Source organism: Chaetodon auriga, chromosome 2, assembly GCF_051107435.1.
Source record: "Chaetodon auriga isolate fChaAug3 chromosome 2, fChaAug3.hap1, whole genome shotgun sequence".
Lineage (NCBI taxonomy): Eukaryota > Metazoa > Chordata > Actinopteri > Chaetodontiformes > Chaetodontidae > Chaetodon > Chaetodon auriga.
The window spans coordinates 26,551,109-26,574,582 of NC_135075.1; the positions used below are offsets into that span (position 1 = coordinate 26,551,109).

At 43.8% G+C, this 23,474-nt stretch overlaps 3 protein-coding genes across 3 annotated transcripts; all 3 read right to left on the reverse strand.

Annotated features, from left to right (window-relative positions):
• Positions 1-2,629: 2,629 nt before the first annotated feature.
• Positions 2,630-10,403, reverse strand: gmppb (GDP-mannose pyrophosphorylase B). Its single transcript, XM_076744049.1, has 10 exons — positions 10,303-10,403; positions 8,692-8,882; positions 8,452-8,532; positions 7,315-7,363; positions 7,050-7,192; positions 6,440-6,598; positions 6,202-6,280; positions 5,443-5,570; positions 5,179-5,361; positions 2,630-5,061 (listed from the first exon to the last, which is right to left on the reverse strand). Exons 2-10 carry the CDS (start codon positions 8,818-8,820, stop codon positions 4,930-4,932), a joined length of 1,083 nt encoding a protein of 360 aa, XP_076600164.1. The 5' UTR covers positions 8,821-8,882; positions 10,303-10,403; the 3' UTR covers positions 2,630-4,929.
• Positions 10,404-12,362: 1,959 nt separating this feature from the next.
• Positions 12,363-17,306, reverse strand: pde12 (phosphodiesterase 12). The gene is made up of 8 exons (XM_076744060.1): positions 16,027-17,306; positions 15,194-15,621; positions 14,729-14,834; positions 14,354-14,498; positions 14,081-14,159; positions 13,832-13,954; positions 13,502-13,707; positions 12,363-13,040 (listed from the first exon to the last, which is right to left on the reverse strand). The coding sequence occupies exons 1-8, from the start codon at positions 16,596-16,598 to the stop codon at positions 12,921-12,923; spliced, it is 1,779 nt and encodes a 592-aa protein (XP_076600175.1). The 5' UTR covers positions 16,599-17,306; the 3' UTR covers positions 12,363-12,920.
• Positions 17,307-17,681: 375 nt separating this feature from the next.
• atp6ap1la (ATPase H+ transporting accessory protein 1 like a) lies at positions 17,682-22,695 on the reverse strand. The gene is made up of 8 exons (XM_076748454.1): positions 22,580-22,695; positions 20,202-20,224; positions 19,962-20,044; positions 19,602-19,682; positions 19,138-19,292; positions 18,884-18,934; positions 18,438-18,675; positions 17,682-18,257 (listed from the first exon to the last, which is right to left on the reverse strand). The coding sequence occupies exons 1-8, from the start codon at positions 22,675-22,677 to the stop codon at positions 18,000-18,002; spliced, it is 987 nt and encodes a 328-aa protein (XP_076604569.1). The 5' UTR covers positions 22,678-22,695; the 3' UTR covers positions 17,682-17,999.
• Between the last annotated feature and the right edge of the window lie 779 nt (positions 22,696-23,474).

Genomic DNA, 23,474 nt, shown 5'->3' on the forward strand with positions numbered 1-23,474 from the left:
ACAATGCTAAAATGGCAAGGCAGGGCCAACCAGGGCTAAACAGAGCCAGAGAGTCCATAGTGGCAAAACACAGCCTGCCAAGGCCAAAGGGCCAAGTATGGCCAATCAGACCCATAAAGAGCCAGGCAGAGCTAATCAGGACCTGGCTAATAACTCCTGGAAAAGGCACCTGGGCCAAACAGACTCATGTCACTAAATTAAAAATGCTACTGTGACAAACAGATGAAGCACCCTATTCTGCCTCTGACTGGCTCGTGCATGTTGCCTTCGTTGTTTGGGTTGGTGAGGCTTAGGTGTAAGGGCAAATGATTGGTTACAGTTAGGGTAAGAAGATCGGGGTAAGCCAATCAGAGGCAGATTGCTTAATAGAGCCAGAAGGACCAAACAGGCCTAAAAAGAGTCAGACAGGCCTAATTAAAGCTTGGCAGAGTCAAGTCATATATACATATATACATACATACACAGTTGACAAGAACACAGTATTGCGTTAAATGCACAGAAGCAGCCACAGAGAGGCATTTTCCATCAGGACAGAAACCACAGAGGAAAGAACCAGTCAAACACACAGACATCCCTGTTATGTAATGTCCCACAACTGTATGCTGCTGTTGTTTGTTTGTCCATTCAACTGTGTGCACGCTAGGTAACTAAATTATGTCCTTAGCTTCACATTGTTTGTTAGGAGGACAGAGTCTGACTGGCTTCAATTTCAAAGGTGCGATGCGACAGGCAGAGTGAGCAGGGATCCAGGATCCAGGAGAGTGATGGAGGGAGCCGCAGACACAGAGATGGACAGGTGACACGTAAAAGTACAACCTTTAACTCTCTTGACTGATCGCCGTCCCTGTCCGTCTGCTGTGTTTCCAGCTTCACTCAGACAAATGTTTTCTCGATCAGAGAAGGATCTCCTGAAGGATCTGTTCTACCTGCCATGACTTTTTTTTTTAGAGATCCTGCTGTTCTGTCATGTAGCCACAGCTTCTGTAAAGGCTGTCTGCAAAAAAAATGTGGTGAGAGAAACAAACTCAGCAGTGTCCAATTTCTACGATAAGACATTTACTGAATGATCCAACCTGTAACCTGGTATTAAAGAATCTGTCTGTGACCTTCTCACTGACGAGAGATCCGAGATCTTCAACAGGATCTGAGGCTCTCTGCAGTCTGCACTCTGAGAAACTCAAAAAAACACAACAACCACAGACTCAGACCCTCTGATGAAGCTGCACAGGATCACAAAAAGGAGCTCCAGAGTGTCCTGAAGCCCTTACAGGAGAAGCTGAAGCTCTTTGAACATGTCAAAGGAAACTGTGATCAAACAGCAGAACACATTAAGGTCCAGGCCCAACACACAGAGAGCCAGATGAAGGAGCAGTTTAAGAAGAGGAGGTCAGGGTCACTGCTCTAAGGGAGGAAGAGAAGCAGAAGAGTCAGATGATGAAGGAGCAGATTGAGAGCTGAAGCTGTCTCATTCCTGCAGAACTACAAGGCTGCAGTGGAAAGAGTCCAGCAGCGCCCCCTGCTGGATGATCCACAGCTGGTCTCAGGAGCTCTGATAGACGTGGCCAAACACCTGGGCAACCTGACCTTCAACATCTGGAACGAGATGAAGGAGATGGTCTCCTACAGTCCTGTGATTCTGGATCCAGAACCTGCTCATTCAGGGCTCATTCTGTCTGGAAATCCAACCAGTGTGCAATGTGGAAAGAAAGAGCAGCTTTCTGAACACCCAGAGGATGGATTACCTCCCCTGCATCCTCAGCTCAGAAACGTCAAACTCAGGGAGTCACTGGGCTGCTGAGGTTAGTAGTAATTAATCCTGGGGCCTCAAAAGTCTGTTCAAAAGAAGGGATGAATGCCAGCTGGATGCTGGGAAATGTGTTTCCTTAATGGAAAATAGCAGTCCTCCCACCAGTCCCAGATAAAAGTTCTCTCTGCTGGAGAACGTCAGCTGGAAAAATGATAGACGCCACGTTTAAGCACATCACAGCAGAGGCTCACATAACTCAGATCAATCTGTCAGACCGGGCAGCGCTAAAGCCTAAATCAAGAATTCTGTAAGGATTCTCTGTCATCCAGGTCGTGGTTATCCAAGAAGGGTTGAATCAAGGGCAGCTGGGATTGGTTGTAGAAGCTTGAAAAGGGGATTTAACCTCTGTGGGGTCCTTATTAAGGTCATTGATACCACTTGGGTATCAGAGATTCTGTTGAGATTCTGTTCCTACATTGAGTTGTGCTCTGGTGCAATGCATTCTGGGTGTTGTAGGTTTTCTACCTTTTGAGCAAAAAGGAATACAACAACCCCTTTTTCTGTTTTCTCTGGTCTTGTAGCACCAGTTTCAAAAATATTTGTCTTCTTATCGCACAAAGAGCCCAGGTTTATGAAAAGACCATCTTTCCAGCAGTGAAATACCCCTTCAAGTTACTTCACAGTAAATAATGTTTTTCAGATATAATCTCAAACATTTTCTGATGATCAGGATTTAATTGTCTGCACTTTGTGTTGTAAATCATTGATGATATTGTGTATCAGTTTTCACAGGCTGAGCAGAACCAACCATGAACAGGAAGCTGATCTTCAGGTGAAAAATGAGTGGAGAGACAAAAAAAGAAAGAGACGAGATGTGAATGTGGTCAGTAGATTATATTATTCTCTTTAAAAAGACTTCATTACAAGAATCGGCTTCACTCATTCAGACACGGTCAGAGTCTTAACATGTTCAGTGTTCTAGATACCGTTTATCACTAACTGCATAACAACATGGAACCACTGCATTCTGTTCAGAGATCAGTTTTGTTGCCTACCTGGACAGACAGACAAATAGCTGACAGCAAATTTAGAAGACACATCGATACCTCTGTGCATATGAGCCACTGAGGTGAGAAAAACATGGACGCCTGTGGCGACAAGCTCCAGAAACCTTCAACTGTAGAGGCTGAACCCTTTATTTTACCGCATCAGACGTCTGATTTACAATCGTCCCTTTTGCACATTGAAATGGTTCATTTTTCCAACAAGGATGACAATGAAATCTGTCGTAAACAGACTCTTCCCTTTGTTAATTAATATACCTAATTCAAAATGGAAGATGTCAAATCGGAAATCTTATTCCGTCTGTTGGCTCAACACTTCAGTGCTGAGTGAGATCTCTTCTATCCGTCATGAAAGTTGGATCAGACATTCATGGTCCCCAGAGGAGGAATCTTTGGTGGTGATCCTCTGACTTCTATTGACATCTAGTGTGGCTAACAAGACAAAGTTTGCACTTGTCCAACATTTCATTTCACGAGAGGATACTTCTAAAAGACTGACTTCCCAGCAGCCTCGGCTTGAGATGAATGCTAAAACAGCGTGCTAATGCAATAGCTGCACGCTAACATGCTAGCAGGAGGTAACTGAGGTACAGCTGAGATGACAAAGTGCAGCTTTGACTGATGAGAGCAGAGCTGAGCCATGAAATGTCCTACAATGGCCACCATACAGAGGATAAATATTATTGTTTTGGGGAACAGCGTAACCTTAACTCTAGCACCACAGACTTTTTTTTTCATCCAAACAATGCTGTTTCCTGGTCTTGGATTCGTCAGTTTGAGGATTGAATCAGAAAAATAAATTCACATTATTTCATGACAAAGTGTCTCTAAAGAGTTACTTAACAGCAGGCTGAAAAGCAGGGCTTTAGAGTCGTCTCTAGCTGAATGTTTGGAGGCGGTTTCACTTCTGTGACCTGTGACCACGCCCTGTAGTGACATCACAGCGTCCTGGAGTACACCTGTACATCGCTGCAGCAAGGTGAGAAGTTGAACCACTGGAGGTCAGCAAAAAGCAGATCTTCAGGGGGTGTTAAGGTAACGCTAAAGTAACGCTAAACATGACTGTAAAAGAACGTTGAAACAAAACATTATTTCAAAGTAGAAAATCCCAGATGGGGCCTGATGCTCTGACTGAAATACCTGTAAACAAACACGATGAACTGAAGTTTGTTATAAAAAGCCTGCCACATTGTGTTCAGCAGTAACCGGTTTGGCATGGAAGTGCACAGTTTTCATGATAAAAAGAAAGAAGAGAAAAACCTGGAAAGTTTACAAAGGCAACGAGACACACTCGACACGTCTATAACTGCAGTAATCAATACTTTTCTATAAAAACTGATCAAATTACATTCAAATGGACACAAACATGGTAGGATAGGGTGATGATGTCCCTCTCTGGATGTGTAAATAAGTAACTCTCTGCAAACACATTTGCCATATGAACTTTATGGTGACGTCAGATGTTTACAGCTTTGTGTTCTGCTGCCCCCAAGAGGCCAAAATCTGTCAATGCAGCTTTAACTACAATCAATACTGCATTTTCTTAAATCTCAGTGTCATCAGTCATGATTCCAGTCTCTGCTGCAGTAGAGTACGATCCCTCAGTGCCTGTTCACTGCTGCTCTGTAGCTGTCCAGGAAATGTAAATGCATAGTGGATCTAAGCAGCAGTCTTCATGGCTCTCTAACACCGCTCCCCCTTGAATACACTTCACATTAATCCCTCCACCATCTGACACACAAGCAGCCCATGTACATCACCCCATCCATCACCTTTTCTCTACTAAAGCAGTGTTCACGTGAGACATTGATCACCTGCCACGTTCGGATATCAGCATTTGATGTTTTACCTGACAGAAGTATAAACCTTCCTGATGGGCCATGCTGCTTTTTCACAGATCATATGCTCATCGTTTCTGATTTATGGACGGTGCAGCCAAGCAGGGCTAAAAACAAGTCCAAATTAAGGAAAAAAAAGGAAAAAAAAAACCTTCCTTTGTTCTTTTTTCTCTGCTCCTCTCTCCCTCCTCCCATCCTTTCCTCCCTCTCTCTCTGGCACAGTGTGGGTGTTCAGTGGAGTTCGTATAAAAGGCGTTGGGCTTCTCCGCTCCACCCGCTGCTACATGATGATTCGCGGCTCTGGGACAGACTCGTTGATGGATTTGTGAGGGAGGACGTTGGCACCGTTCAGGTAAAGCTCGTCGTTCACGATCACATCCTCTCCCAACACCGTCACATTCTCCATACGAACCTGACGACACAGAGGAACCCGGGACGAGTCATCATCCCCCCAGACGACGATGGTAACACAGAAACGCTCTTTAGCTCAACGAATTCCTTCAACAATTCACACAAACCATCTACTCACCCACTGACCAACTGAGGAGCTCCAGCCCACAATGCAGCTCTCCAGCCAGGAGTGCGATCGCACCCGCGCTCCCTTCAGCACCGTGCAGCGTTTTATCCTCACCCCGTCCTCCACAACCACGCCGGCGCCGATGGTGACGTTCGGGCCGATGGTGCAGTTCTCCCCGATCTGCGCCGTCGGGTCCTGCGGAGGAAAGCCAGAACGGAGGATCATCATTGAGCGCGGTTCTTTATTTGACATGAAGCACCAACGAGCTGAACTCACCACCAGAACGTTGCCTAAGAAACCAGGTCCCGTGTGCAGCCTCTCAGGAGCCTGCTGTCGTAGCGACTGAAGGTACATACACATCCCTGTAAGGAAGTCTTTAGGCTGACCGATGTCCATCCAGAAACCTGCAGACAGACGGACAGTATGCACAGATTGAGACATCTGAAGGCAGCTTAGAGGAACTAGAAGGTCCAGCCTGATGAACGCTTTCTTTGTGCCGTGATGAGCATGGGGGAAACAAAGCCACTAGGACCTGGACCAGAGTCTGTGACTCGGACCAGTCCGCCTGCCCGGACTACGGGACGGGAGGGAGGTTTGACTGCTCTGCTACTGTGCGTAGCTTGACTGCTTCAGACAAAGCTGATGGATCCCAGAGAGGGATGAGGATCTAGAGATGCACCAGTTCCAGATTCCTTGTGCTGCTTTTGATCACATTCGGTTCTCATCTACTATTATTTTTATCTGAATAATAAAATGGATAAAAGACATCATGTTTGTTGGTATCGGTGCTTCTCTACAGACGATCCCTCTCCAGGACTACATGAGTTCGGCTGTGAAGAAAAACACTTACGTCTGGTAGAGCTGTGAGCTGCAGGACCAGAGCAAGCACACAGGTCAGCTTACAAAGATAAATCCCATCATATGTTACCACATCACAACAACATTTCAGGTACACTCGCTTTCAATTTGACCTCCAAAGAAAGTGTTTTCGATCATCTGGGTACCCTGTTGGTTTGCAGTAGTAGGAACAGTTACCTTGTAGCTCCATGGCGTACAGCTGACCCTCCTCTGCCATGACAGGAAATATCTCTTTTTCTATGGATGTTGGTCTCAGCTGTGGACACATGCACAAACACACACACACACACACACACACACACACAATTAAATGACAGTGTTACATATCAACATGTAGAATTGGTGAACAGCAGAGTTCACTGAAGAGCATCTTCTGTGGAGTTTTATGGCTAAACTCCTTCTGTGTGTGTGTTACCTGAATCCTGCTGAGCATGCTGGGATTGAAGATGTAGATGCCAGCGTTGATCTTGTTGGAGACAAAGACCTGCGGTTTCTCCACAAAGCGATGTATCCTGCCGCTGTCCGTCTCAAACACCACCACACCGTACTTAGAGGGCTCCTCCACCCGCGTTACCTAAACACACACACACACACACACACAAAACAATACAAATCAATGGTATTCATGTGTTTATTTAATTTCCCCTTCTCGTGCCAAAAGCCTGAATTTTAAAGACCAACAGCACCAGGAAAAAAGATGGAAGAAAAAACATATGATGGAAGAAAAGATGGTGGACATTGAGATTAGAAGCTTTCAAAATATAAGATTTTGCATTTCTGATTTTAATTTGGGAATTAAAATCTTCTTTTTCAGGAGTTTAAATTTAACTTTCCAGTTTCTAATTGTCATTTCACAATACCCACCAGCGTATTTCCTATTTCTTAGAATAACTTAGTTATGGCCTTAATAATTTGGCATTTTATCTTTTAATTATCCATCGTCTGGATAAAATTGTCCTCCGCTGTCTTTGGTCACCAACTCTCTGAACTCAGGACAAACACTTTGCGCTCTCTGTCTTTCTCACCACGATGGTTCCCTCCTTGCCGTGGTTGTGGTGGAACTGCAGCAGGTCTTTGAAGGGAAAATCACAGATGACGTCCGAGTTGAGGACAAAGAATGGCTCGTTGTCGATGTTCAGCAGCTCTCGAGCCAAAGCCAGGGGTCCCGCTGCACAAACACACACATTTATTTGTCACTGATTTCTACTTTCCATTAATTCTATCTTCTAACATGTACTTTATTGTGGTACGGAGGCAGTTTCCTGTCAGTCTGTAGTGAAGGACACTCACCAGTTCCCAGAGGCTCCTTCTCATGAGACAGAGAGATTCGAATCCCCAGCTGAGGACAAAACACAGAGACATTCAGGAAACTGAACGCTGAGCACAATAATCAGTTCTGTAATACTTAAAGTACATCAGACTACAGAAATGTTGAGTATAATAAAAATCCTTTAACTTTGGACAGATGACACCGACACAAAGTGGTGACCCTCTCTCCATCCTCGCTCGTGAACGACTGAGCCTTTCCAGGATGCCCCTTTCATACCCAGTCATGATACTGTCACCTGTTTCCAATGAGCCTGTTTACCTGTGGAATGTTCCAAACAGGTGTTTTCGGAGCATTCCACATCTTTCCTAGTCTTTAGTTGCTCCTGTCCCAACTTCTCTGCAGCCACATTTCTCTTTTTCCAACCCCTTCAGGGCAGTTCTCCACTTCTCCACCAGATGCCCTCAGACTTTCTCTCCTTTCCTCGTCACCTGACTGCCTCACCCAACCACACGCCTGCTCTCACTTCCCTCTGCCCTGAAGCTTCCTGGACTTCCAGAAACTCATTCCATCATCAGCCACTCGCCACGTGACTGGTTTACTTCCTTTGTTCCTCACCAGCCTGTTAAGTCAGAACCATGAACATTATCTCTCGGCCCTTCAGCCTCTGAACTTTCATGCTGTTTATCTGTTACCGGCATCGAGAACGTGTTTTGCCTGCCTGACTTCCGTGTTTGCCTCCTTTTTGAACTTTGTCCTGCCTGCTCCTTATTGGATTGGTTTGCTTATGTTGGACTGCCTTCTGGTTCTGACTCTTGCCTGCCTCCCAATCAAGTCCTTAGAGGAGCAGAAACTGTCCATACAGGAAAGAGATGTTGTTTAAAATGTTCAGTCATTTCACGCTTTTGAGAAAAAAACGAAATTCTATCCACCTCTCTTGTAATGTGGTGGAGGCAGAGGTCAGTAAACAAAAACTGCCTGTTGATTTGGTTTTTTTTTTGGTGATTTATGTGAACTGACCCTTCAGGGAAGCTGTGGAAAGGGAGTGTTTTGACCCCCTGCTCTGGTCCTGTACACCATTAACACACCCAGTGTGTGCTGTGTGCTCATGAGTATCACAGCTGTAACAGTGTGTCAGTGCGATGGTTTGTTGTACGTACTCGCTGCTCCTGGACTCTCATCTCTCTCTCCAGCAGCTCCGACATGTAGCTCACCGCCAGAATCACATGATCCACCCCAGCCTGCACACACACACACACACACACACACACACACACACACAGAACATCAGCAGTGAAATTAAAGCCCTTCTTCTGACTTTGGACACTTCCCATAGTCTCACAAAGCCGAAGCAGACGCGAGCCGCTGGGTTCACGCTCACTGAACCACCTCCTCCGTACCTTGACCAGCGCCTCCACCTGGTGCAGCAGGATGGGTTTGTTGCAGAAGTCCACCAGTGGTTTTGGGACGCTCAGGGTGAGCGGTCGCAGCCGCGTCCCGTAGCCCCCCACCAGGATCAAAGCCTTCATGTCTCTGCCGTTAGCAACCGACCAAGGTGACACAGCTCATCAACGACGGGACAGCGAGCAGCCTGAACGTGAGAGAGGAGAATCACAACGACTGACGAAAAGTTGCCAAAGCAGGGATAGTCTGTGATTGATTATCAGCTTCAAGTTACTTTCAAATCAAGCTAATTTTTTATGTCTGGACTCCTGCTCGCTGCCCCTAGAGGCTCACATGTTAATTACAACCTGCAGGACAGAATGAACAGGTGTATCATTTGTTCAAACTCACCAGCAGTCACAGTTCATGAACTGAAAAAATAATCTTTTCAGTTATGTTGGTATTTATCAATGTCACTTTCCAATACTTAATATTTCCATATAACACCTCAGTATTTTGCTTGTGTTTTTTCTCCTGGCAGGTTTATTTGTCCAGGCTAGCAGCAAGGATAAATAGGAAAGGTTTGTCCAGATGATGACGTTAGAGGACATCTCGTCTTTAAAATGAAAGGGTTTATTCTTCACAGAGCATGAGAATTATGTTTCTCCAATTATTTATTTGAGTTTTTCCTTTAATCAACAGTTAACTTATCAGTATGCTGCGAGCAAAGTTCATATTTTGGCCTGAGAGAGGCGCTACTGAGATCACCTAAACAAAGCTGGACAGCAGAAATAACTGCTCGCCGGTCAGTCGCATCCCTGTGTGGGTCAGAGAGAGATTTGAAGGTTGTAAACCCTGAAGCCTGAACTTCACTGTGTGATGATGGAAAGAGGAGACTGAACATGGTTTCAGAGCCACGATACGGGTTAAAGGTTTGCTTCTGTATAACTTCGACGTTTCCTCACCAGCGATTAGTTAAATAAACAAACAGGTGATCCAATGAAAGACACAAACCGTGAGCGCCTAATGAACCGGTTGTTCATCCTGTTGAACAGGTTGTTGGTCATAGTATAGTGTTCTATCGATGCCCCCGATAGAGCTGCTAAAGTCTACTACACCTCTAAGAATATCGCCTCAGATCACAAGAGTTCATTCATTCAGAAGTCTGGCTGTAATCTCATATTACTGAACTCGTCTTATTATAGTTTCTGTAACATTAGAGGGTCAACAAAACAGAAACATACACAGGGGATAAAACGAGGGCACACAGAGTCACAAACACAGATTAGAGCAGGTGCTATTTCCAGCAGCTAACTTAGCCATCTTAGCAACACAGTGAGTATCGTTATTTCTCTCTAACATAAAATTGCGACAGTTTATGTCTGCGAACACGATTAAGTCTAGACTGTAAGTTATGAGCCCTGAGATAAAATCAGACTGTGCTCTCATGTTTTGAACTCTGACACAAATAAACTTACAGTGATTGTAGCTAACTCACGTTAGCTAAGCTAGCTAACTTACTGCTGACTTCATTTACAGCACTTAACTACAAGGTGCCTGCTAACTAGGTCGCTTTACGCTTCTGTCTTCTGTTTGTGTGGAATTGAATAAAGAGGATGAAAACTTACAGGGATTTGTTTGCCAAAAGTCTCCGGCAGATTTCTGAATCACTGAAACTCTGGTAATGACACGTAGGATCGTTCAAATCCGTATTCATTGTTTGATTTCCTGTCCAGCCGAACGGCGTCAAGTCAGATAACCTGGCATACATAATATCCGGTATATTGTTTCAAAATAAAAGAACTTTCTCAATCGCTCAATTTATCTTCTATTTTATGACGTGGTTGTGGTTCTGCAGCCTTACAGTGAAGTAAAAACAAAACAAAAAAATGTCTGAAAAGTATTGCCAACATCTTTTCAAAGAGTATTGGGGTCAAAAACGAGGTATGTAAATTCTAACCCAGCGTATCATAAGGAAATTCATGAGCATGTAGACTATTACCTACTTGACCATATCTTACTTTGAGGTCAGGTAGGTCATTGATTATTGTGCTCAGTCGCAGTATCCCAAATGCCTCATTATTTTTTCCTCAGCTGGGGATTCGTATCTATCTGTCTCATGGGAAGGAGCCTCTTAGAACTGGTGAGTTTCTCTTCACTATAGACAAATCAAGACTGACTCTGGTCTGGACCTGCCTGTGATCTCCTGTGTTTTTTTGGAACAGGAATAAAGACTATTGATTGGTTTGATGATTATGATTATTACAAGCATGCTACAAGCATGATGGCTGTAGTCTGCGGTGTGATCGAGTGAAACTTTTAACACAGAGCACATATGACAATGTGAGGTTTGTCTCAGACAAAAACAAAGCAAAAAAAAAAAAACACAACAACAACAACAACAACAACAACAACAACAAACAGGCATTTGATATCACCCACAGCCAGAAAATGACAATTAAAATATGCAACAAAACACAGCAAAATCAGATAATTAGAATTAGCACAATTAGGGTCATCCAGGGAAAGAGTGACTGACTTTCCAAAGTCCAAAGTCAACCTCTTAAACACAATATCATGCTTATTAGAAAGTAGAGAAACTTTCTGAAAAAGAAAAAAATATATATACAACTTTGAGATAATCTCCCTGATTTTGATAAATTAGTGACAATAAATCCAAATCTAAATTGAGATAATTAAAGGTTATCTTTTCTGTTTCTGATTCATTCTTATTTTTATGTCATATCCATTAATTGGTTACTTTATACTAAGGTTTTGGAACTCTAAGCTGTAGGAGAGAGAGTTTGTGTTAATACTTTTATTTTAAAGGTTGAATCACCCAGTTTCCAGTCTAGCTGGCTAACTCCACTGAACTTGACGGTCTATCTTCCACTGCTGTCACTGACTTGGGGATAGTCCAGTCCTCCGGAGTCTTAACTGAAAACACAAATCTTCCTGAATTTTACAAAAATAATGTGATACATATTTTATTCTTTCATAAATTCTATTCTCTTGATGAAAAAAATAAGACAAATCGTCACGACCGTCCCACCTATTTCGCAACTTTTATTCAAACTTTTTCTGCGCCCCTAACAGTGGACACAATGGTTTGTCTCAAACATACCGCTCCCGCCTCTCTAGCACTTCTGACCAATCATAGAAAAACAGCGTGGCGATCGTAAGCGGATGCGCCGCACTGACTTCATTTACATACCGTGAACAATACAGACTAAAATCACATGACAGTCAGTGATTTAACTAACAGTTTGTTTACTCACGTCCGGTTTTCCATCCTTGTTGGGATTGGAGACATTCAGCCGTCTCGTGAAGCTTTAACGTTTCATTGGAAGTATCAGACTTAAAATCTGAGGCATTACCTCAAAATGTTGATTTATGTTAACTTTTTTATTTAAAATTTGACTTCATATTGCATATATATTTATAAAAGCACCTTGTAAAATGTAATTTCATTTTTTATAATTTCTAACATCACAACTATTTTTTCTTCCATGAAGGGAATGGTCTACCAGATTATGAGATATACATAAAGAAAATATTTTGTCCTGAGAGAGAATAAATCAACCCAAACAGGTCACTGTTTTCATGAGATATTCGTGCTGCCTTTTAGTGTTGTTGAAAAAATCAGAATTAAAGAGTGCAGAGAAATGAGTCGAGAATCTGACTAATGTCATGCATAGACTCAAACTCTATTTAAAAACCTAAAGGACCACTGAGCAACTTGTTTGGCAAAAATAATAATAATAAATACCTTTATTAAAATGTTGATATTTATTTATTAACCACGTCATGATGACAGCAGTTTTGGAGGATGACGCAGAACCAGCAGAGCTCTCATTACCTCTGTTGGTAATATGAGGTCAGACAGATGATAATCATCCACCCAGCAGGACGCAGTAATGCAACTTATCTGTCTGTCAGGAGTTTGTACCAACCAAGTAATTCATTACTTTAACCCCAGCACTGAATGTCAGTGATAGGACTTGATGAATTATTGTGCGGTTAGTAATACAATTTGAACTTAATCACAACATTTCAGTCATGTGAGATTCTCTGCTCGTCCATGTTTCGGTAGTCTTCCATTCATTTCCTGTAAACCTGCAGAATCAACGTTTCTATGGCCAGATTTCATTCAAGTCCAAAGAAATCCGCAGTCATGTTCTTTGCAGGACAAACCGACAGCACAGCTCTCCGGTGTCTTCTTGTCCAGGTGGTTTGGGGTCGGAGGTCAGGGGTTCCACCGCAGGTCACAGATCAGGGCGATGTGGTCGGAGGGGTGAGCCACGCTGGGCAGAGCCTTGTAGGTGGTGACCTCCTGATGGCTGGGCAGAGGAATCACCTGCTCCACCTGCACAAACACACAGCTGCACGTTAGCTTCTTGTTCAGGTAAAGGCATTGACTCCTTCTGCTTGACTGAGAAGTCCATTCTCAGTCTATTGTGCACTGCAGCTTTCATGCATCTACATCACACACGCGTCGACCACAATTTGTCTTCCAAAATCTAATGTCACAAAATCCTGCTCGTAAGATTTATGATGCCACAGAGAAACTTTTCCTTAAGTTTGTCGAGTGACGTTTTAATCGAGAATATACTCTGTTTTAGGCTTACATTACAATTTTTTTAAACCTGCAATAATTGATTTTTTGTCCACTTCAGCTGCCTATTTATACATTCAGATGCTCCACCATATTCACCAGCTCGTCTGTAACTTAGTCTATCTGCCACTCAGTGCTGAATATGTAGTGTACTGTAGTAGCAGTAATAACACTGGAGGCTGCAGCAGAGCCAGTATTAGCAGTATCAGTACCTGCATGCTGTCCGGCTGTACGAAGATGTAGTCCAGGCAGCCGTGAAACCCTCCCACATAGTTGGTGTAGGCCGGCTGGCTGCAGGCGCTCAGCAGCGGAGGGAAGGTAGAGAGCAGCTCCATACTGCAGGACTCCTCTGGCCCCGAGCTGCTCCAGTCTGCATGCTGCTGAGGAACCGAAGACTCAGTGACCAGCTGGAACACACCTGCAGACAGGAAGAAGAGAAAAATACAGGAAGTGTATTTCTTTAATCAGCCGTGAATGACAGACGAAGTGAAGGCTGGCAGGGACTGGTGCTACTGTGGCCCTGTGTTTAGGTGCGGAGTTACCTGAGTCAGGGGAGGAGTTGAAGTCCCCACAAAAGACCAGAGGGGCTCCAGGTGCAACCTCGCTGATCACACGGCTCAGGTGTTGCAGAGCCACGCCCATCTGCACCAAGCGAATGTTTCCACCTTCACAGGAAATGAATTCAGCTTTTAGGAATGAGTTCTTTCATAGATTTCAGAGCACAGATCATCACTCTGCTCTCTTAGAACAGTGACTCAGGTATGTTCATACACAGGAATGAGATGTTCTACCTTTTGGGTGCCAGTACAGGTGAGTGTTGGCCACACAGACCTTCCTGCCCGGTTTATTCAAGTCCTCAAGCACACTGACCTGCAGAGAAATGAGTCAGGAAAGACAGTGGGGCCGCTACATTTATGAATATGTGGGCTAATGATTATTTTGTCTTTTTATTATTAATAATTAGTTTAAGAAATGTCTGCAGTTTCACAGTTTCCCACAGCCCCGTTACAGGTGTGAGTCTGAGTCCTCTGCTATGAGTTCATGCAGCGGGTGAACAGCAGTACCTGCAGGATGGTGGACCTCTGCAGTATCTTGTCCTTCAGAGCACTGTCAGCGGAAACCCTCTGCAGCAGCTCCGAGTGGATGGGGTCAGAGGTCAACGCCTCCCGCAGCACGATGTCATGACTGCTCAGCAGCTGAAACTTGGACCTATAAAGACGACATGATGTCATTTTTAAATGACCTCACTTAATCCTGGATTTAAAAAGTGGAACATCACATCAACACATCTTGTGCTGTGAAAGGAAAGACGGCTCTGATAGCATCACAGACATAAACAGCAGGTATTCAACAGTGTTTGCTGGCTGGTCAAACAGCCCAGAACAGGACTGCATCAAACAACACGTTTTGTTTAGATTCTGGCTGCTGGTTCACCTGACCTGCGGTAGAAAGTGGACAGTCCTTCATGCTGCTTCTCTTTGATCCGAAACACACCGTCCAGACCGAAGGCATCCAGAGCTGGAGTCAGACTGTCAGTGAACACCCCTAAAAAGTCCAGAGAACACAGAGAAAGTCAGAGAGCAGCTCACATATCCTCCACAAATTTACTGCTACCAAGAGGAAGTTGTGGTGTAATTGTTTTGTCGTTATGTCTCATTGCAGAAAATAACAGATCAAACATGCTTCAAACATGAGACGTTTGAAGCTGCACAGGTTGTTTGAAGTTAACTTGCAGAAATAAAAACTCTAAAATTCTTAGATTTCTTTGATTAACATGAACAACCAACCGCAGCGTCTGTGTGACGTGACAAATGATGAGTCCTTTATAACAGGAAACAGCCAACACAAACAGTTAATCCATCACATTGTTGTTAATTTTCTGTGAATCGACGTTTCTTCTCTACCTTTGTCGACCTCCTGCAGACAGATGATGTCGGCGTTGTATCCGGCCAGCTCCTTCTTGATCAGGTTCTGCCTGTAGTCCAGCTGCAGGGCATAGGGGGCACAGTACGGGTAAAGCACATTCTTGGACAGTTCTGTCTGGGCGTAGACATCAGCGAGGATGTTGTACGACACCACCCTCACAACCGGCCACTCCGCCTCTTTCACAGTGTACATGTGTCGGTTGTCGAACGTGCACACGCCTGGTCCGGCCTCGACGGCCACCGCAGAGACCAGCTCCTTGGCCGGGCCACTGCGGCTGCCATCTTTAGGCGTGCAGCGCAGTTTGAGCCTGCAGCCGATGTCCTGATTGGACGGGACGTGGACTCTCCTACGTCCTACCTCTGTCCAACTGTCGTCCTGACCTGGATCTTCTCCGGCAGCTTCAGGGCTAGGACAAGAACAACAAGAGAGATGAAGACAAAAGTGTTGGCTGTCTCATAACTTCTTTAACTGAATGACATTTAGTTTTGTGGTCTCGACAGATGCACAGTCCTGCATTCTCAGTGTACAAAACATGTCTAATATCAAGTATTTTTACCCTCTGATGACCTGGAGGAAGTTATCAACTCTGGTGACACGTTTTATGATCCATTACTGTGATTTATCTCTAAAGTAAACACAACCCTGGATCAAAGTCTGGCCACTGCTGGGTTTCTGAGGCAGATACCTGTATTGATATTTTTAACTGAAACACAAACAAATATTCTTTATATGGATCCTTTAAATGTGGTTGTTAAAAGCTGTGACATGTCATAAACGGTCCGTATCACCTGTCTTTGGTCAGTGTAATTACCTTGATTTTGGGGCGCTTTCTTTAAACCACGTGAACTCGCAGTCTTGGAGATTCCCAAACTCCACTTTCAGACTGGGACAGACGGGGAATCCGGCCAGCAGGGACACCGGCAGCTCGGCGGTGGTGAAGGTGGGAGCGTTCACCTGCACCGAAAACTTCACGTCTCCCACCTGCAGCACGGCTCCGTCCCGCCACGCCTCCGAGTTCAGCACCGTGTCGGCCACCTCGTCGCCGCCGAAGTACAGCTTCACCACCACGGAGGGCTCCGGGGTTTCACACGGCTGCTGGCCCCGGTTCTTCTTCGACTTCTTGGCCTTGCCTTGACCCTTGCTGCTGTTGTTGGAGATCCGGGCCAGGGCCTTGCCAACCGCTTCGTCCTGGTCCCGCAGCATGTGCCTGTGGCTGCCGTCCACACAGAAGGAGATGGTGAGTTTGGGCTCCCCGGGGATGCACCTCACCACGGCCGGCTCCATCGTCCCGAGGAAGCGGCGGACTCTGGTCAAAGCTCCCGGTGAAGAGAAGAGCAGGCGGCGGGGAAGCAGCGTGAGAGCAGCGGAGAGGTGGTTAAACATGAAGTCCCCGACGGCAGGAAGGAGACAGCGGGGCTAAACTGCACTGACATTAAACCACACCGGGAGCGTCGACGGAAGCCAGGATGGTCCTCTTCCTGTTGTGGATCCGTCCGACCGTTACGCCGGTTAGCCAAAATGTTAACCACAAAGTTAACCCGAAGATCTCAAGCTGCCTGATTTTAATGTTGACAACACAAACGATTCATAAATCAAGCTGCTCCTCCTTCTCCGCGCTGTAAGAGATAATACGTTTAGTCATGTTTGACCATGATGAATCCTGAACAAGGTAACCTGTGACTGAATGAACTTTAACCTGACTTCCTAAACTAAGGCACTGTTGCCAACCGGGATGTCCACAGAAGATCTGACCTTTGAGCGATGAGAGAACAGAGGCTGGCAGATGCTAACTTCTTCTTCTTCTTTGAGATTTTACGGCAGCTACCATCTTCTGGTTAAGATGCTAACGGTCAGAAGCAACCGACCACAGCTGGAGGACTGAGCCGAGGCAAATTACAAACTAACCTCTGTTTTATCTACCATGCTCTCAGCATTAGAAGTGTGATAGTAAAACATGTATTGCTCATTTCCTCGTTGTAAGAGTGGGATATAAATTGCCAAGTAACGTTACATATTCACGAAAGTTAGTAAATTCGCTGTCAGTACTGTGCGTGAAGTCAGCACGAGCGTCTTCTTCTGCAATAGAATGTGAACGCTTCTGCGCGTTTCACTGCCACCCACCGGACAGAAGTGCAATTACACCAATCACATGTTAGATGGAGACCAAAACCTTTCATCATTCCATGATGTTAATATAGGTCAGTTTTATTCATCACTGGTAAAGCTAGCGTGTGATTGGCCTCCACAAACAGATTTAGTAAAAAAGACAATTTGAAATGAAAAAGAAAAAAAGAACTTATGTTGTCAAAAGAAGTTGGGTGACAAACAAATTCCTAATAATTATCTGATTTTAAAAGATGTATTGGATTATTTCACAATTTTGTTGTTATATTGTTGGTCCAAATTTATTCACAATTAATAATTTGATAATATTGTATTTATTTGTGAAGGTTTCAGCACTTCTTCAGCAATTCTTAATTCAACTCATAGAGCCGAAAAATGCCCCCACTTGTTTAAGCCAGCTTGTTCAGCTACATCCTACATCTAACAATGAGCCTGCAATATATTTTTATTTACATTTTATTAACTTTGTTATAAACACACATACAGAAACTCACTGGGCAAATTAAAAAAAAACACTAGAAATATATAGTATATGTCAAAAATCTGATCCTGAGCTGAACGTCACACCAGAGGTTCAGTGCTAGTTGTCAGGATCAAATTAGCATCAAGTCTCTTTTTGAAGCGTATCTGTTAACAGTCTCTAATTATCTTCTTATTCTTCTACAGTATATTTTTCTCCACAATATTTTCCACGCAGCAGTTCTCGTGCTGTTCAGGGCTTTGAGGGAAGTATATGTCGGCCTTGTGTTCGTCGTCATGCTCGATGTGTTTCAGGTGGATGACCATGTGCAGGGCGTAGGCCAGGACCAGCAGCAGGATGAGGGAAGTGATGAGGCCCATCAGGATGGCCGGCGTCAGGAAGGTGGCACAGTCACTGGCTGGAGAAAATTTACTGGAAGTGATGTTGAACGCCTGAATCTGAGGACAAGACAGTTTCTGGTTTCATGATTGAACATTGACTATTCCATAGAGGAGTTTCATAAATAGTCCGTTTAAAAATGGATGATGATTTTTCCAGGTGTCACTGATGGAGCCTTGGCTATAATACACCATATATTGCCTTCAAAATATCAGACAGTAAGTCAGCTGGACAGGTACCTGGAAGTTAGTGAAGGTGATGGCCCAGCGGCGGGCGTGCTCGGTGCTGGGCAGCAGCAGGGTGCTGTAGCGCTGCAGGCTGCTGACATGGAGGCAGTGGTAGGAGGCCGAGGATGGAGCGTACACCTCGCTGGCGTTGAACACGGCCTCTTCAGAGGTGTTGTAGAGCAGAGAGACGCTTTCCACAGAGAACCACCACTGACCCGAAGACTCGTAGAAAGTGTTGGACAGCTGCAGTCTGACACCAGAGGGATGAGACCATCAGTCCAGACTGTCGACCTTTTAGTCTTAAAGGAACCATGTGGTGTTTTTGACCTCTAGTAGCGCTGTTTTCTTAAGTGTGGGCCCCATTTTGTTGGTAATGTGATGCACTTTCCTGCTGGTGTCACATTGCTCCACTAATCTATGATACAGGAGGTGGTAGACAGACAGATAGTATGACTAACCTGATGGACAAGCCTCTCAAATCCTCCACATCTCCAAACCTCATGACCAGCCTGATGAAGACAGACAGACAGACAGACAGACAATTAATTAATCTACCTACATCTCTAACAGCTCCCCCAGCTGTCTGAGAAAGAGGGATATCTGAACTCTGTCTCGAGACATCATCAACATCTGAAAACATCTGAATCTAAATGATTTATGTTTTCTGATGCTTGTAAAGGTTCGTGTCCATCAGACAGACAGGTGTACATACGTGGCCTTATCCTGACGGCAGACAGACTGGCTGGTGTCGACAGGTTTCTGAGGAGAGAAGGCTTTCTCCGTCAGGTCCAGCTGCTTCTGCCTCTCATAGCGAAGAGACAGCTTCCTGGCCTGGAACAGGATGCATGGCTCCCCGTTGGACAGCACCTGGTGGGCAGAGACAACTGCATTACAGGACAGCACCTGGTGGGTGAATGTAGCTGATACACAACATAAATTACTTGACGTGAAATAAACAGATATAATATTGTAATACTGTGTATTGAGAATCGCAGCTTCTCATTTTTGCCCGACAACCATCAGTCTTGTGTTAATAAAACTGAATAATAAGCAGGTGTAGATAATGAAAGGGTGGATGTTTAAAAACCTTCATTTGAATTAGGCTTATACACCTGCAGCTCAATATAAACTGAAATGTCCCCCATGACTGTCACTAATTGTCTGGACCAACACCACCTTGAGGGGAGGGAAGGGAAGTGCAGCTCCTGGCGCCTGAAGTAACTTCCTCCGTGATACATCTGGAGACTTGAGAAGAGGCTGGTGAGAGAGAAACATATGATGAGTGGAGGGGAGAAAAATGAAGCAGGTAAAATATATAATCATTATTATTTTATAAGTTTAATGTGAAATAAATCAACATGAGGCATGAAAGGTTTTCAGACCGTCCACACACTCACCTGTGTGTCTGTGTAAAGCACATTTTAATACATGTTATTATTGATCACTGCTAATTGAATGATTACTGACAGCACTATAGTGCTCTTTAGAGGAACAGATACTTTAAAGGGACAGTTACTGTAGGTGAACAGAGTTTACCTGTAGTTGTCTGAAGGGTTGGTCTACATGAACCAGACGCTCCTCCATCCATATCCCTCCATCACTCTGTGCCATCCTCTCATCTGGAGAGTCAATAACAGGATGAATCTTATAAACTAACTCATATAGGTTATACAGTAACTACTTTAAAAACCCTACAGCAAGTAAACACCTCTCAAAACCTTATAGATAGATAGATAGATAGATAGATAGATAGATAGATAGATAGATAGATCTTACCATGGAGTGGAGAAACAGCAGCACTGTGAACAAAAGTAAGAGTAGGATCAATAAATAAATAACATATTTCAAAGTCACTTTTGGATTATATAAATATATATAAATATATAAATAACAAAATCAACCACAACTAAAACTTTTAAAAGAAATCAGAACTTTAGTAAATTTTAACAGTAAAGTATATTGTGCTTTTTAAATAAAACCAAATGTTTATAAAAAAACACTTTTAACAGTGACTAATAAAAAGATAGAAGTATAATGTGACGCGAAGACAACGTGTTAAATCACCATAAACAAAGATAAATTAGAGGCTTAGAAACAGCAGAGAGGAGGATGACCTGTGAGGTTTGGAGTACCCAGAATGCATCTGGGTACTCCAGTGACCCAGACGTTCACCCTGTAGATTAGTGTGGAGTGATCAGTCTGGAACAGAGATGTACTGCTTCTGAGAGGACCCACTCTGACCCCGATTACAGAGACAAACTTGCTAACAATAGAGAAATAATGGATCTGAAGATTTAATATTTGAATCAGTTTGAGTGCTTTCATGACAACATGCAGCACATTCAGCTTAATGTAAAGAGTGTGTGCAGATCAGCAGATCCAGAGAAGCAAAGACAGGAAGCTTCAGTGTTTCTCTTTAACATCACTAAACAATTAACGCTAAAGTGAAAGCATCTTTCGTTATTATTTGTTCAGAGTTTAACATGTTGACATGTTGGAGAACCAGAAAGCACATATTCAAGTTCCTCTTCTGCGTGCCTGTTGCTGTTTACAGTCCGGTTAGCAACTTGAGACATGAAGATGACATTTTGGATAAGCTCTATAAACAGATTTTTTAAGAAGATGATAAAAAGCTAAGAAAAAAAAAAGCTGTTGTTAGACGACAGCTGAAGGGTTTCAGCCAATACTTTCCTTTTGCTCTCCATTTTTTACCTGCATGCATCAAAGGCCTGGAGAATGGAGAGGAGAACGCGTCCTGACTGTGCAAAATAATCTGTTTTATCTAATCTAAATGAACCCAGTGGACATTCAATCTCTCCTCAGAGACCTTATGCCTCTCAGGTTGAAAATCCTCTCAGTAGATGTTCAATAAAATGTGTTTCACATTTCTCTCAGCAGATATTAGAAATGTACTTTATACAACAATAGGCACAGAGCTGTCAAATCCCTACGACTCCCTACAGCCAAAAAAAGGGTTTAGCTCCTCTTTTGTATTGGGTCAGAGCACAGCACTGTGGATTGTGGGATTGCACAGATTACATAATCATACGATCAAGAGCACACACACACACACACACACACACACACACACACACACACACACACACACACACACACACACACACTCAGTTAGGTCATGAAGGATGGAGGGGCTGACAGCCAAAAGGAGATTTTGCAGTTTCTCTCTCAGTCACCATCAGCAGCTGCACACTGTAAAAAATGACACGCTGTGAACAGCTGCAGACACAGAGCAACATCATCAGCCCATTTGAGTTCTGTGTGCCAGCATCATCAGCGACAATGTTGATACAAAACCCCAGAATACGTCCAATGCCAACGTTTATATATCTCTCGCTTTCTCCGACATCTGTGCAAAGTAACTATCATATGGCTAAAGTTGGGGGGAAATCCTGGCTATGGCAACGAGGCAACTTGGGCAAGTAATACTAAGTGAGCTGTTTGGAAAAATTAAAATGGGAATGTTAACTTCAGGTAATCAGCGGGTCCCAGACTTCTGCAAGAAAGTCAGCTGTGCCATGTTGTTAGTGGAAATACTGGGATACTGGTTTGCATCCATGTGAATAAATCCACTGTTCACTCTTTTCAGCCAAAGTTACTGTATGGTTCAGTGTTGTTTCCAGCAGCAAATGAGCTCTGATAAACCCATTGTACAACCCCTGCCCAGCTCCAAACAGCAGACAGACAGTTTTAGAGCAGCTGGTAAAGAAAAGTGGAACATCCAGCACCTACAGAGATATTTCTCTCAGGAGTTGGTGGCAAACCAAAGCACAGCGACATTCATCAACCATCTCAACTCGGGTGGGATGTTAATGCTGCTCTGTGTTTCCTGCATGTAAAAGTAGGTCTGTGTGTTAGCAGACTGTCTAAGACTGCTAACGTTTGTTTTCAGATGTTGAGATTTCAGCTTGTTCCTCCTGCCCCAAAGTGACCAAACAGAAACTCACTTCATGGTGCTTTAAAAAATAACTAGCACAATCAAGGAAACTACCCACAGATCCTGGTGGACCACACAGCAGAGGCCCGTCAGTAATCTTTGAGCTGAGCATGTCAAGAGTTAAAGATTAGAGAGCCAGGAGGTCAACAACAACAACAACAACAACAAGTGTCAAGGTAAAACATCATCTCTGTCTCACCTGTCAGCAGGTTGTCGGTCGTGACAGGTAGATGATTGTGGATGGAGGATGAGGAGAGAGAGGAGGAGGATGCAGCAGTGTTTCCATGGTGAAGCCATTGCTGTGGTGACCAGAGTGTGATGCCAGCCCTCTCTCTCTCCATCGTAATCTACTTTAATCAGCCCACTGTCCCTAAGCCCCCCGACAGGCTGATGAATCAGCCAATCAGAGCAGAGCAGAAGGTTGAGTGAGCCCTGCCCCTGCGTGGGGGTTAAAGACATTTGTTGGTCCTACATTTTCTCATTTTCAATTCACCTCAGTCAAAATAAATTTTATTACAGCAGATTGATGGTATATGTATTTGAGAGTGGTGAAAAACCTTAAATCTTCAATATTTCAATACAAACATGGAGTACATAACAGTCATTAATTTAGTCATTTATTGTCGAACTCTGCTGCCTGTTTTATAAAGTATGACAGTTCACATGTAGGGAGGGAGTGTCGGTCTGTTTATTACTGTGGTTTTAAAGGTACATTTATTTTTCACCAAAAGGGGAAACACGCATCTACAGCCATGCTAACGGCTCTGTGAGGCTGCACCTCAACTCAACTGTAAAACGACATGCAAGAATTCAGTGGAATCAGCTAATCTTTTCTCAACAACTTCACACAAATATATGTGTTTTTTTTTTTTTTATTTGAAAGTTAATTCAACTTAACATTCCCAGCTTTTCTAAACTTCTAAAGTTTATGAAGAAACATGATCAGCATGCACTGTATGACTGTTAAAACTATTCAGAGACTGAATTAAATCAGCATTGTTTCCTTTCATAATCATGAAAATAATGCAAACCTTGACAATGGTTGGTATTGAATTTGGTCCTGTCCCACCTCACATAGTGAAGGTGTCTATGTT

Excerpts from the sequence above, each read along its gene's own strand:
- gmppb (XM_076744049.1), bottom strand. The coding sequence starts at position 8,820 with ATGAAGGCTTTGATCCTGGTGGGGGGCTACGGGACGCGGCTGCGACCG. Across the intron at positions 6,281-6,439 it reads GCATGCTCAGCAGGATTCAG|CTGAGACCAACATCCATAGA; the intron begins GTAACACACACA and ends ATGTGTCCACAG. Across the intron at positions 5,062-5,178 it reads GCTCCTCAGTTGGTCAGTGG|GTTCGTATGGAGAATGTGAC; the intron begins GTGAGTAGATGG and ends CTGTGTCGTCAG.
- pde12 (XM_076744060.1), bottom strand. The coding sequence starts at position 16,598 with ATGTTTAACCACCTCTCCGCTGCTCTCACGCTGCTTCCCCGCCGCCTG. Across the intron at positions 14,160-14,353 it reads AGAGGTCCACCATCCTGCAG|GTCAGTGTGCTTGAGGACTT; the intron begins GTACTGCTGTTC and ends ATTTCTCTGCAG. Across the intron at positions 13,955-14,080 it reads CCTGTACTGGCACCCAAAAG|GTGGAAACATTCGCTTGGTG; the intron begins GTAGAACATCTC and ends TTTCCTGTGAAG.
- atp6ap1la (XM_076748454.1), bottom strand. The coding sequence starts at position 22,677 with ATGGCTTCACCATGGAAACACTGCTGCATCCTCCTCCTCTCTCTCCTC. Across the intron at positions 20,225-22,579 it reads GACCGACAACCTGCTGACAG|TGCTGCTGTTTCTCCACTCC; the intron begins GTGAGACAGAGA and ends TTTTGTTCACAG. Across the intron at positions 19,683-19,961 it reads AACCCTTCAGACAACTACAG|CCTCTTCTCAAGTCTCCAGA; the intron begins GTAAACTCTGTT and ends CTCTCTCACCAG.